General features: G+C 45.3%; 1 protein-coding gene across 2 annotated transcripts in view; it reads left to right on the forward strand.

Annotated features, from left to right (window-relative positions):
- The window catches only part of SMC2 (structural maintenance of chromosomes 2), a 157243-nt gene that overhangs the window by 12253 nt on the left and 130176 nt on the right, over positions 1-14814 (forward strand). The window contains exons 4-7 of one of the 2 annotated variants that reach the window (XM_069766939.1): positions 572-694; positions 8887-8925; positions 9505-9615; positions 11074-11118. In XM_069766939.1, the coding sequence (XP_069623040.1) occupies positions 572-694; positions 8887-8925; positions 9505-9615; positions 11074-11118 (318 nt within the window). The remainder of the gene's footprint in view (positions 1-571; positions 695-8886; positions 8926-9504; positions 9616-11073; positions 11119-14814) is intronic. The other variant, XM_069766949.1, reaches the window with a different exon arrangement.

Raw genomic sequence — 14814 nt, forward strand, 5'->3', positions numbered from 1 at the left:
CACTCCAAAGACATACTGATAGTGAATTTACATTGTGAGCCCCAGTTGAGACAGTGAGGATGATGTCTGAAAAGCGCTGTGGAATTAAAGGTGAATAAAATAAATGCCCCCAACTCTCCAATAGGTCTTTTAAGACCTTCTTGGGGAGGGCACCGTGTATAAAATGAATAAATAAAAATAGCAGAAAAAAATCTATATCAGAAAAAAACCCACTTCATTTCAAATCACTGTTTCCCCGTTTGAAAGAACATGTCCAATATATCTGAAATTGTAAAATGTTTAGCAGTTCTTTGTGCTTTTAAAAGCAAAACTTGAAATACATTTTTCATTACATTCCCTCTCCCCCAACATAAACCACGCAAAATAACTTTGACATAAAGATTAAGCCCCGTGTGTCATGAAAGAGGCAAAAATCATTAGAATATCTGAAGGAAAAAAAATTAGTGATTAAAAGTGCATGTACGATAACACTTGTAAGTGTCTCTGGATAGAAAAGGAAGTAAATGGCCCGGTTAGGAATTGGTTAAACTACTCGAATATCCATTATTTTATTTTTCTTTTCCCCACTTAGGTTGTCATTGGTGGTAGAAATAAGTATTTAATTAATGGAGTCAATGCAAATAACACTCGTGTGCAAGATCTTTTCTGTTCTGTTGGTCTGAACGTCAATAATCCTCATTTTCTCATCATGCAGGTATGTACTGATAAGCGGATTAGGTGATTGCTATGACTATGGTATTCATTTATTTTTATTTTTTTGTGTGGAAATCAAAGGCATGTTTTTTCTACATAGATTATAACAATAGACAAGGTAACAGAAGGGCCTTAACATGAATAGTTATAGGCCATATCTGAGGTTGAGCGCTGATGATCCCTTTGACCGTACTCCTACATATATACTTTAACCAAATTTCAAATACATCCCTCTAATACTTCTGTAGTTAACTTACCGTAATCATAGAGAAAAATTACAGTCTGGAGTGAGGAAAACAAAAGGGAAGAAGTAGTAGTAGATAAGAAAGCAAAGGAAGATATTAAAGGGAATCTGTCACCTCATATTTCATATATGAACTGAGGCCAGCGCCATCGGGCTTATCTACAGCATTCTGTAATGCTGTAGATAAGCCCCTGATGTATCCTGAAAGATAAGAAAAACAAGTTAGATTATGCTCACCCAGGGGCGGTCCTGGTGCGGTCCGGTCCGATGGGTGTCACAGGTCTGGGTTCGGCGCCTCCCATCTTCATACAATGACGTCCTCTTCTTTGCTTCCTGTCGTGGCGCAGGCTTACTGACTTGTCCTGTTGAGGGCAGAGCAAAGTACTACAGTGCGCAGGCCCCGGGAAAGGCCAGAGAGGCCCAGTGCCTGCACACTGCAGTACTTTGCTCTGCCCTCAACAGGGGGTCAGCGGCGCATCAGCAAGTTGATGCCAGGTTGCTGTTAGCGCCACCCTGTGGTCGGCGCTCTTAGCAATGCTGTAATTCAGCTACATAAGGACGATCTGAGCATCACCTCTATGTAGCAGAGCCGATCAAGTTGTGACCGCTTCTAGCCTCCCATGGAGGATATTGAAGCATGCCAAAAGTTAAAGTAAAATGTTTTTTTTTTTTAAATATGAAAAGAATAAAAAAAAATAAAAGTTCAAATCACCCCCCTTTCGCCCCATTCAAAATAAAACAATAAAAAAAAATCAAACCTAAACATATTTGGTTTAGCTGCATTCAGAATCGCTCGATCTATCAATAGAAAAAAAACCTGATCACTAAATGGCGTAGCGAGAAAAAAATTCAAAACGCCAGAATTACTTTTTTTTGGTCGCCGCAGCATTTCATTAAAACGGGGGATCAAAAGATCATATCTGTACCAAGATGGTATCATTAAAAACGTCAGCTCGGCGCACTAAAAATAAGCCCTCACCCAAATCGAGATCATGAAAAAATGGAGACACTATGGGTCTTGGAAAATAGCACAATTTTTTTTTTTTAAGCAAAGATCGGAATTTTTTTTTACCACTTAGATAAAAAATAACCCAGACATGTTTGGTGTCTATGAACTCGTACTGACCTGGAGAATCATAATTGTAGATCAGTTTTAGCATTTATTGAACCTAGCAATAAAGCCAAACAAAAAACAAGTGTGGGATTGCACTTTTTTTGCAATTTCACCGCACTTGGAATTTTTTTCCCGTTTTCTAGTACACGACATGCTAAAACCAATGGTGTCGTTCAAAAGTACAACTCGTTCCACAAAAAAAAGCCCTCACATGGCCATTTTGACGGAAAAATAAAAAAGTTATGCCTCTGGGAAGGAGGGGAGCGAAAAACCCAGAAAAGGTCCGGTCATTAAGGGGTTAAGCATTGTGGGAACCAAATGTATGCAATTCAGATTTGTTAGGTAGGCTAGTAGTGGGGGATGTTATGTATAGGAGGTCATCTGTTAATCGGGCCAAGTTAATATCTCTTCATTTTGGAGTGTGATTCCCTTAATTGAAATGTTTTTTTTTTCAGATAGCCACAGCTAAATGCTCCATGGTTTGTATTGTATAGTAAATGTGCTAATGGGCATCCCGGCCTCATGCCATCATGGATTTGAAATGGGTGTGAAAGAGATTCATTCACCCTAAAGGTACCGTCACACTAAGCGACGCTGCAGCGATACCGACAACGATCCGGATCGCTGCAGCGTCGCTGTTTGGTCGCTGGAGAGCTGTCACACAGACCGCTCTCCAGCGACCAACGATGCCAGTAACCAGGGTAAACATCGGGTTACTAAGCGCAGGGCTCTGCTTCTCTGCCCTGTGTAAGCACAGCGGCCGGAAAGCACAGCGGTGACGTCACCGCTCTGCTTTCCGGCTGCCCGGCGCTCACAGCCAGAGCAGAGAAGCAGAGCGCCGGGGACAGACAGTGGTAGGTAAGTATGTAGTGGTTGTTTTTTTTACTTTAACGCTGGTAACCAGGCTAAACATCGGTTTACTAAGCCTGCGCTTAGTAACCCGATGTTTTTTCCCTGGTTACCAGCGAAGACATCGCTGAATTGGCGTCACACACGCCGATTCAGCGATGTCAGCGGGAGAGCCAGCGACCAAATAAAGTTCTGGCCTTCTAGCCCCGACCAACGACATCACAGCAGGATTCTGATCGCTGCTGCATGTCAAACTGAACGATATCGCTAGCCAGGACGCTGCAACTTCACGGATCGCTAGCGATCTCGTTTAGTGTGAAGGTACCTTAACTTGAGCTGAGGGGGACGTATAAGGGCTGCTATTCTTTGTAATATGATCTCTTGCATTCAAGATTCCCAAAGACTTGGAATATGAACTCCCCAGTGCACCCTGTCAAAGGCTTTTTCAGCATCCATTGACAAGATGCATATTCCCTTTCTCCCTTATGGTGTTCTCTTGCTTCCCAACCAGGCACAAAACCTACCTGAGCTTGATCTATCAACATTGGTAGGAGGGACCAAAATGTATTTGAAATCAGCTTTGCATAGTTTGATATCTATGTTGACATTTGTTTTTCTTTATTGCTTCATTGGGGGACATAGGTAACCATGGATGTATGCTGCAGTCGCTAGTAGGCTGACACTAGGCAAAAATGGAAAAAGTAGCTCCTCAGCAGACTGGTACAAAGCTCCTCAGTTTAAGCTTAGTGTCAGTAGGAGGCAGACCTGAATCTGATCCCAGATCCGCAGTTTTCTTTTCAGGTATCCTGTTGTGTTTTTATTAATGTTTTCACTTTGTTTTTCAGGTTCCTTTTCTTAGGGTAACAGGGTGTATTGTCTCACCCTGTTTTCCCGTATCTCCGCGGCCGAGAGAGCAGTGTGGTGTTGCCCACATTGCGCACTCTCGGACCCGCAAGACAGGACCTAATACAGTGTTGCCTTCACGGGTGCTTCAGGGTGATTCCCGTTGGCCAGTCCTGACCTTTCCCCTCCCCACCCCTCTCCTAGGAGAGGGCTGGGAGGAAGACTGTTGTCACCAGTGGTGGCCTTCCCCCTTCTTCTAAGAGGTTGATTCTGTCTTCTGCACTGGAGACGGTGCAGGAAGGAGTATTCCTCATCCCAGTGACCCTCATCGACTCAAAGGCTCCTGAAGATAACCTCCTCGCCGAAGCAGGAACGGGACTCGCCTCACAGGTATGGTACGTCCTCCTCCTTTCCCTCTGCAGCGGCTGGCCCGGGAAGGATATCTGTCCCTTCATCTCAGAGACAGGGCGGTTTTAGTAGATGGGACAAGCCTGCACATCCACCGCTGTTTCTCCCTGGCCGTTCTCAGTGCTTGTGGGCACACCCTCCCTTTTTGGCGGCACCTCTTCCCGGCTTCCTATGGCTAATTCACGTCGTGCTTTTGAATCTCGCGCCCTTTTTTATCCAATGGAGAGTCTCTTTTTTTTCTTTCTCAGCCTGGCCACGCCCCTGCGTCGCAGCGCGCGCTTGTTATTCGTGCTTTCTCTCCCTATCACAAAGCTTCCCCTTCCTGCCTGTTCACGCCCCCGGCATGTCTTCCAATTGGAGGGGGATTTTGTTTCACTAGCTGGCAGATCTTCCAGGCTGTTCATGCCCCCGGCATGTCAGCCAATCGGAAGGTTACTTTCCTTTTTTACCATTGGGCAGACCAGCACGCCCACCGCAGTGCATCGAACTTGCTGTAATACAGCACAGCTAATGCTATATCCGCTTTTGTGCCTCTTCAGTTTGCTTTCCTGTATGTTATACCACCATACCCTGCGCTCTCTGCATCTGACCTGCGGACGCCTGCACACGGGGACACAGCCATCCGCAGTTTTCTGCTGTTGTCGCAGACATCTGGTAGGCTTTGCTATCTCTCTTTGTCTCTGTACCTCCACAGCAGTATTTCCAAGACTTGACTTATGCCCAACCCTAGAGAGGCTTCTTTTTGACCGTCTAAACTATTGTGATTCTTTACACCTGTACCCTCTGCAAAGAAAGTTGTCTTCAGGTTAACCTTTTCCTTTCTGCCAGTCCTTGAGCCGTTCTGCCATGTATGCCTGACAGGAGCCCCCTAATACTCGAGATGAGAGCACACCCCTCCCTCCGGAGTGGGCTGTTGCCCCTGGTCCAGGTCCTAGAACGACTTCCACTCTTGCACACCGCCACCAGTGATCCGAACGCCTCTCACGGTGATTTGCACCCACCTGACCACGACCTTTGCCGAGACAGATCGGGTACACAGTCAAGAAGTGGACTCTTTCCACTTCCTCCAGTTTTCCGGGTACCTCTGCATCCTCCCGGATGCATTTCTCACCCCAAGCCCCCTCCTCGGAGGCAGCCTTTGGGTCGGATGCAGATTTCCAGTCGGAGTCTGATACGGACCAGGTCTCAAAATGCAGGATATGGTCAATAGCCTTATCTTGGCAATTAGGCAAACTCTTAACCTAAAGGAGAATGAGATACCTGCTCAGGAACACTTCGTTTCCTTCAAACAAGCTTAAACGTCCTTCACAGAATTTTTCCAACCATGGTTCTAAACACTGGGAACACCCTGAGAAGCGCTTACTAGGAAGATTGCCCATGCAGTCAATTATCTTATGACCGCCTCCTTGGATGCGGCTGCTTGTTCAGCCAGGGCTACCAGCAACATCGTTGCTATACGCCGCATTCTCTGGTTGAAAACATGGAATGCGGATCCACCGCTTGAAAAGTCCATTAATAACCTTTCCTTCCAAGGCTCTAGACTGTTTGGGTCCAAGCTGGATTAAATAATTTCGGATGCTACCGGTGGGAAGAGCACATCTCTCCCTCAGTGCATATCGCCTCCATGAAACCGGGGGAATTTCTTTACTCTGTAGATATTCAGGATGCTTATTTCTACATTCCTGTTTGTGTTGAACATCAGAGATTTCTACGGCTTGCGATCCAGGAGGACCACTATCCGTTCACGGCTCTTCCCTTCAGCCTGGCCTCTGCCCCAGAGTATTCAACAAGGTCATGGCACTGGTTATGGCCATCCTTCATTCCAAGGTGATTCTCATAATCCCTTACTTGGACAATCTTCTGATCAAAGGGCAATCCCGCCAAGACTGCGACCAGAGTCTTCAGATCACTTTGGACACTCTGGTCCGTTACTACAGGATAGTCAACGAGTAGAAGTCCTCCTTGACCCCAGCGCAGCACCGGGTGTTTCTGAGCATGAGGTTCGACACGGTCCAAGCCCATGTCTTACTTTCAGGGGAGAAGTTCTCCTCTCCCTGTCAGGGGATCCGTGTTCTAAGGCGACCATCTCCACTCCCCCTACAGTCCTGCATGAGAGTTCTTGGGAAGATGATTGCCACCATGGAGGCTGTGCCGTTTGTCCAGTTCCATACCTGTCCCCTTCAGTTGGCCCTCTTGTCTGCTTGGGACAAAAGGACCGCTTCCCTGGACCGACCCATTCTATTGCCTCTCAAGGTGAGGCAGGCCCTGACTTGGTGGACGCTCTCCGCCTCAGTCCTGCCCAGAAAATCCTTCCTCCCTCTCAGGTGGCAGGTCATCACCACCGACACCAGTCTCCTCGGTTGGGGAGCTGTTTTTCTTCATCACACAGTGCAGGGTCGCTGAAAGTCCCAAGGAGCCGCTTTCCCCATCAATCTCCAGGAGATTAGGGCAATTTTCTTTGCCCTTCGCTGCTGGCAGATCCTCCTCGCACGCCAGCTGGTCTGCATACAGTCGGATAACGCCACAACCATGGCTTACATAAACCATCAAGGCGGGACTCACAGCAAACAGGTAGCAAGGATCCTGTTATGGGTGAAACGTCACGTTCCCGCCATATCAGCTGTGCATATTCCAGGGGTGGAAAATTGGGCAGCCGATTTTCTGAGTCGTCAGGGTCTGGCATCTGTGTGGTCTCTCAACCCCCCATCTTCAACCAGAGATGGGGCACACCAGACGTCGACCTCTTGGTGTCTTGTTCGTAGCCAGATACCGAGATCCGCAAGCCGTCGGTTTTGATGCTCTAGTAATCCCGTGGTCCCAATTCCAACAGCTTTATCTTTTTCGGCCTTTCCCCTTGATTACGAGAGTCGTGAAAAAGATAAAGACGGATGGGATTCCCATATTCCTGGTAGCTCCAGATGGGCCAAGAAGGGCCTGGTACCCGGAGCTGGTGAACATGCTTATGGACGCTCCCTTGAGGCTTCCAGACCGTCCAGATCTTCTCTCACAAGGCCCCTTCTTCCACCAGAGTTCAGTCCCTGAGTTTAACGGCATGGCTGTTGAAGCCGCAGTCCTGAAGGAGGCTGGTTTTTCCTATCCGGTCATTCAGACCATAATTAGGGTGAGAAAACCAGCATCCTTGCGTATCTATCACAGATACTGGAAGGCCTTCTTTCGGTGCAGTGAGGACAACAATTTGGTCCCTATGTCCTTTTCCCTTCCTTCCATCCTAGGTTTTTGCCAAGCGGGTCTTGACTCTGATTTATCACTCAGTACCCTTAAGGGTCGAGTTGCTGCACTGTCGATCCTTTTCCAACAAAATCTGGCTTCTCCTTCCCAGGTAAAGACTTTCCTTCAAGGAGTCGCCCACTTGGCACCTCCTTATCGTCCTCCGATAGATCCATGGGATCTTAACTTTGTTCTTGGCGCACTCCAGCATACTCCTTTTGAGCCCATTCAAGACATTCCGTTTTCTCTTCTGTCATGGAAGGTTGCCTTTTTGGTTGCCATTTCGTCCATAAGGAGAGTCTCTGAGTTAGCGGAATTATCCTGCCATTCCTGATTTTGCATTAGGACAAGGTGGTTCTCAGACCCGTTACCTCCTTCTTGCCTAAGGTGGTCTCTTCATTTCACATTAAGAAATTGTCCTTCCTTCTCTATGTCTCTCTCCGGTCCACCCCCTGGAGAAGTCCCTCTTCAAGTTGGATCTGGTCAGAGCTATCCGCGTTTACCCTTCAAGGACTGCTCCCTTTCGCCACTCTGATGCCTTACTTGCCATATCTGAAGGTTGTCGTAAGGGGCTCCCAGCTTCCAAGTCCACTACTGCCCGTTGGATTCATTCGGCAATATTGGAGGCATATGGCGTTCAGGACAAACCGCCTCCTCTGGGGGTAAAGGCTCACTTCACCCGAGCAGTGGGAGCTTCCTGTGTAGTTCGTCACCAGGCCTTGGTGTTGCAGACTTGTAAGGCCGTGACCTGATCTTCTTTGCACACTTTTGCGAGGTTTTACAGGGTTCATGGGCATGCCTCGTCTGATGCCGGCCTGGGAAGGAAGGTGCTGCAGGCGGCGGTTACGAACCGGCCGACCTAAGTCTGTTTATTTGCATTCTTTTTGTTTCCCTTCCTTGGGACTGCTTTGGAACATCCCATAGTTACCTGTGTCCCCCAATTAAGCGATAAAGAAAGAGCGATTTTTGGTACTCGCCTTTAAAATCTTTCTTGGAACCTTCATTGGGGGACACAGCCCGCTCCCTAACTGTTTATACCTCTATTGGGCCTACAGGCCTTTGTTATTGGGTTGGTACATAGGTTGAGTCTTTAGTAGCTTCTTCTACTGCTTTTACACCAACTGAGGTGCTTTGTAGCAGTCGGTGGGTGTATACTGCTGAGGAGGAGCTACTTTTTTGCCTTGTGTCAGCCTCCTAGCCACGTCAGCATACACCCCATGGTTACCTGTGTCCCACAATGAAGGCTCCAAAAAAGAGATTTTACGGTGAGTATCAAAAATACCTCTTTTTTAAGAAAAAAAAAATCTGTTCTCCCAATATAAAAAAAAAAAAGTCAATCTTACGACAATGGTTTCCTAATGTCCTGTGAATTTAAGATTTTAGTTTGTATTCAGGTCTCGATTTTACAGTATAGGATATAAATCAAACTCTGTAAAGTATATTTCATATTGCTTTCCTAAATCAATATCACATCCACCTCATATATTTTTTTTCTGTTCACTTGTAGGGCAGGATAACAAAGGTTTTGAATATGAAGCCTCCAGAGGTAAATGTATGGTTCTCTATGGTAATTTTAGACCAGGTTTGCAACTACTGGTGTGTCTCATAGTCATAGCACAACCATAACAAAAACATTCTAAGCAATGCTCATTGGACTGATTGAATTGAAAAATTCAATTGTGGGTTTTTTTTTCCCTCATTCGTTTCTAGTGATGACATTTTTACATGTTGTTAACTTCAGTGGGGAAAACGTAAAGTAACTCTGTCAGCGCAATAACTGTTCAAACCAAGTACAGGCGCTTGGTGCACCCATACATTTAGGTGCACCTTCTCACCTGCTTGTTTTCCATTTATCTTCACTCTTCTCTTGCCAGAGCTGTCAATCGAAGAAGGGGAGGTAGAGGGAAAACTTGTAGGTGGGAAGGTGCACTTAAATGTTCGAGCCGCCATGAAGCACCGAATGCCTATGCTTGGTTTCAACAGTCATTCTGTGCTGAAAGACCCTCCTCAAAACTTCAACATGGCCTTAAGATCTTGTTTTCACACTGGTGATGAGACTAGAAAAATGTTTTGCTTATTTTAGTATGATTTACACTTTTTTTCATGACAAGATTATTTTGTATAGATTCTAGCTATGATTGAAGAAGCTGCAGGCACACGAATGTATGAATGCAAAAAACTGGCTGCCCAAAAAACTATTGAGAAAAAGGAAGTCAAGCTGAAGGAAATCCAGACGGTAAATAATGGTATCCTTGCTAAGTCTGAGTAGATTTTTAAGGGTATATTCCCACGGTCATTAACTGGGAGCGCTTTGGACGCACACATGTCCGCTCTGTCCAAAGCGCTGCCGTTTTTTGAATGCAGGTGATTCCGCATGAACTCATTGAACCGTGCAGAATCACCGCGTCCAACACATTGGACGGGTGATAATTATCTTGCGTAGACTGAGCGTCTCAGCAAGATAAATAGACATGCTGCGGTCTGGAAAGACACGCCGCATGTCCGTCTACTCAGGGAAGCCGGCGGCATCCCTGCATGCATAGTGGAAATGGGATTTCTTGAAATCCCATCCACTATGCCAAGGGTCCTCAAACTTTTAAACAGGGAGCCAGTTCACAGTCCCTCAGACCATTGAAGGGCCAGAATATAGTAAAAAAAAAAACTATGAACAAATTCCTATGCACACTGCTCATATCTTATTTTGAAGTTAAAAAAAATACCGGAACAAATCTAATATTTAAAATCAAGAACAAGTAAAGTTAAATCAACAAACTTACCGGTATTTCAATGGGAACTATGGGCCTGCTTTTGGCTAATGAGATGGTCAATCTCCAGTTCCATATTTGTCACTGATAGTTGTAACAAGTGAAGCAATTGTTCTCTTTCTTGATATCATGGTTTCCTTGGGATTCCAAATTGCTATTAGTAAAATACCAATCTATATACAGCGCTACAAAAACAATATACCAGCAATAAAATTGCCCACACAGAGACATACAGATTACACTGCCCATTAATGCAGTCTGATCAGTGACCATCAATGCAGCCTTGCCAGTCAATATCCTTTCAGCCTCACCAGTGCCCATATTGGTGGAACTCTGCTTTTTACCTCAGGCTCAGACTTGTGTGGTGCGAGAGTCCCCAATAGGCAGCATAGGTCCCCAATAGGCAGGTAAATGTCTCCTAGTAGGCAGCATAGGTCCCCAATAGGCATCATAGTTCCCCAATTGGCATGATAGACCGGACCCGGCATTTAAAAAAAAAAAAAATACCAGTACTCACCTATGTCCCCCTCTGCTCTGAAGAGGCGCCCGCTCTACTCCGTCTTCTTCTGGCACAGGTGGTGTGATGACTATCACGTGGTCTGTGCTGCATACAGAGGGCCACTCCTTGCCGCCTCGTCGTTCTGTTCACGATTGCAGGGCCCGCCGGCATTGAACTGTAGTGAAATTCAATCTCTGCCAGGGGCCGGATAAATGTTCTCAGCGGGCCGCAGTTTGAGGACCCCTGCGCTATATGCTGTAACATCTGGCCGCTGTGTGTTGGATGGTGCAGATGTACGCAGCGTCCAACCCACAGCATTTACTGATCGTGGGAACATACCCTAACAAGGGATTTGAAAAAAGTTATTCAAGATAATTATAACAGTTTGAAGCACACATAAAAATTTTATTTATTTATTTATTTTTTTTAGATCCTGGATGAAGAAATCGCCCCAACTCTACATAAACTTAAGGAGGTAATTGTAGTGATTACTGTTAACAGACTATAGCTATTGCACTAGTGTAGAAGAGGTGTCTGAGCTTTTTAATCTTTTATACAATAGATAACTTGAAATGAATCCCAACATTCAGAAAAACATAGTTAAGTGACATAGCACTTGCGTAGCAAAAGGCAACAAAGTAATATAAAGATACCTAGGGAAAAGAACTGGTTAACCAAACACTGCTCACAACTATTTTGGTAAATAACCAGTAGACCAGAACATTTACACCTCTCCTAGACCTGTATAGGGAAAACTATTGCTGGCGTCCCCTGATCCGTGGAGCCAGCTTAAATAGGGAAATAGCAGACATAACTGGTTCTCCTGCAGCATGTGAGCACAGACAATCAATAAACCAAGATCAGCAAAGATTTAACTCCTTCTAACCTGCCGAGGAACTGCAGCTCTAGAAGTTGATCCCTGAATCACTCAGTGCTGACCATACCTATCTATGGAGTCATAAGGAGGATTGTCTGCATCCACAGACCCTGACCCACATTGACAATTGGAGATGTTTCACAAAACCTCCTTGTGACACACATACAGCTTGCTGCAATTTTCATTTATTTTTATTTTTTTCACATTACACTCGTCCGATTTATAGCTAAAGAGTAGGCAGATAGACCAGAATTTAGGTCTGACTGTACAAAAGCCAGGAAAGGAGGAAGAGATAAAGGCAGTGGGTAATTATGAAGAAACCTGGTCAGAGAAAACTATTGACCTACAAGGCTGCGGCTTCTGTAGCCATGATGCAAACTACGAGGCTGAGATTTCTGGAGGAGGAAGGGACCCTAAGAAAGCAGATCTGGACAAAGAATGTCCATGGGAAGATTACAGGATCTCCTTGGCCATTCCATAAGATCGACCCTAGTAGTCAAGCTTCCGAAAGAAGCTGAACATTGAGCTCGTCCCAAAGCACAAGACCCTATTTAGAGTTCTGCTCTTTAGACTAAGTCACGGCTATCCCAGATGGGGTGGATTCTGAACTTCGAAGAATTGATATAAGGGGGACTACTGGTCTTTCCTACGGTCCTTGGCCATGAGCTCCTTGAACACAGCTCCCCAACCCGGGAGACCAGTATCCATGGATACTGACTACCACCAATTGACAGAAGGAAAGTCAAGTGAGGGAAGGGGAAACCAGCTCTTCCTGGTCAGGAGATGCTTTGCCAAAGGGAGGAGAACTAAAGTTTGATCAAGACAGACCGTCTCAACCATTGCGAAGTGAGGATAGAATGGCTTCCAATGTCTCCACAAATGTCCCCAACACGCTTGTGAAGAGACTACATTTCAAGGTGAAAGGCTGTGCACTGTTGCCATGGGAGGAAAGACCTCGACGGCAACGGATGCAAAAAATTTCGTTCTTAGGTTGAATAGGCATGAGAACACCTGTAAAGGCCACCCTCTGAAGGAAGGCTCTGTTGAGAATATCCGTGCCTGTCTCTGGAAATGGAAAGCATCCGACTGGTCGTGTGGTAAGCAGCATAAAGTCGGCTTTATTCTTAGTGAATGGAATAGAAACCGCATGAGACAACATTGATGAGGTCGTTGACTGGTCCAGATCTTGAGGCATCTGGATACCTTAAGTCTGCTCGGTCCCAGACCGGCGACTGTCCTGAAGGGGAAAAAGGTGAATACTCTGTACGCGGGATGGTGCATCCAGGGCTAAGCCTCCAGAGCTGAGCCTCGTTTGAAACCTAATATTCTGTTGTTTATTAGCAACTGTAAGGAGAGAAAACCAAGATAATGACTCGTGTATGTACATCTCTCAACTTCAAAAACTTAGTTGTAGAAGCCCAAGAGGGAAACCATGAGCAGGAACATGGGTAGACAGAGACAATGCTGCCAACCCAGTAGCAGTAAGACTAGTCCTGAGGGCTGATCCTGAGATCTGCGAAGGCAGAGATAGCAGCACGATTCCGATACAGATTATGAACTGACCAGGTGAGGCTGCTTTGAGCCTGAGGACAATGGAGTGGAACAACTACCATAAACAGACTAGGGCCTCTGAAAAAGGATACAGGATCCGCGGTATGAATGGGATGGCTATCGGAGACTTGTTCATTAACTCAAACCATGTCTGTGATACCACCTTTTCTGTTAGCTTGTTGAAGACTCAAGGTGGTCTGTTTCTGATAAAACAAAAAAGATGAATGCTGGCAAAAAAGACACTGAATAGTGGGTCGAATACTAGAATATTGACAGAATAGGCAAACACTTCAAAGCTGAGGACACACGGGCTAGTAGGTTTGACACACCATGGATAGTGCACATAGAGCCGGGCGGTAGTCAGCATAGATAACCACTACAAGGGTGTAATTGTGGAGCACCAGGCGGTTGATGCATGGTTAACCACTTCGTAGTTGAGGTCAGGGAATCAGGTGGGTCTGACTCGCTGAGACGATATTGTAATATTTAATAACTGGTAGGGGTCTAGTGACACATCGCTTCTGACAATGGCAATAGGAGCTCTGTCTAAATATGACATGGGTGGCGGTAATAGATAATCGGGTTAAGGCACAACCTTAGTGAATCTGTGGACTGATCTTATAGGGACAGGGTGTGCCGTTTCTGTATATACAGTTGAAACTAGAAGTTTACATATACTGTATAAAAAGACACATATACATGTTTTTTTTCAATATCCAACATGAAATCAGAATAAACCTTTCTTGTTTTAGGTCAATTAGGATTACCATAATTATTAGTTTCCAAATGTCTGAATCATGAGAGAGAGAATGCTTTAAGGCATTTTTTATTACTTACTGCAAAGTCAAAAGTTTACATACACTAAGATCACTATGCCTTTAAACACTTCTGGACTGCCCATATGAGGATGTCATGTGTTTGGAAGCTTCTGATCGTTTTTTGGCAACATCTGAGTTAATTGGAGACAAACCTGTGGATGTATTTTAATACACGCCTGAAACACATTGCTTCTTTGTGTAGCATCATGGGAAAGTCTAAAGAAATCAGCCATGATATCAGGAAGAGAATTGTGGACTTGCACAACTCTGGTTCATCATTGGGTACACTTTCAAGATGCCCAAAGGTGCCTCGTTCATCTGTGCAAACAGTTATATGCAAGTATCCCAGAGATGAACGTGCTTCGGTCCGACATGCATATCAACCCAAGGACAAAAGCAAAACACCTTGTAAAGATGGTGAAAGCTGGTAAAATTGTGTCCATATTCACAGTGAAACGATTACTGTATCAATTTGGGCTGAAAGGCCACTCTGCCAGGAGGAAGCCATTACTCCAAAAGAAGCACAAAAAAGCCATCCCAACTGTGAAAAACAGGTGTGGCAGTATCATGTTGTGGGGTTGTTTTGCTACCGGAGGGACTGGTGCACTTCACAAAATAGGTGGCATCATGAGAAAAGATTGTGGCAATACTGAAGCAACATCTCAAGACATCAGCCAGGAAGTTAAAGGTTGGGCGGAAATGGGTCTTCCAAATGAACAATCACCTGAAGCATACTGCCAAAATGGTAACAAAGTCAATGTTTTGGAGTGGCCATAACAAAGCATTGATCTCAATCCTATTGAAAATGTATGGGCAAAGCTCTCTCCCCCTCTCTCTCTCTCTCTCTCCCTCTCTCATGAAGCCGCGTTAAGAATCGCCTGATCATAAATAAAAAAAAGTATTAACCTGATCGCTAAACGGTGTA

This window comes from Ranitomeya imitator, chromosome 1, assembly GCF_032444005.1.
Source record: "Ranitomeya imitator isolate aRanImi1 chromosome 1, aRanImi1.pri, whole genome shotgun sequence".
Classification (NCBI taxonomy): Eukaryota; Metazoa; Chordata; class Amphibia; order Anura; family Dendrobatidae; genus Ranitomeya; species Ranitomeya imitator.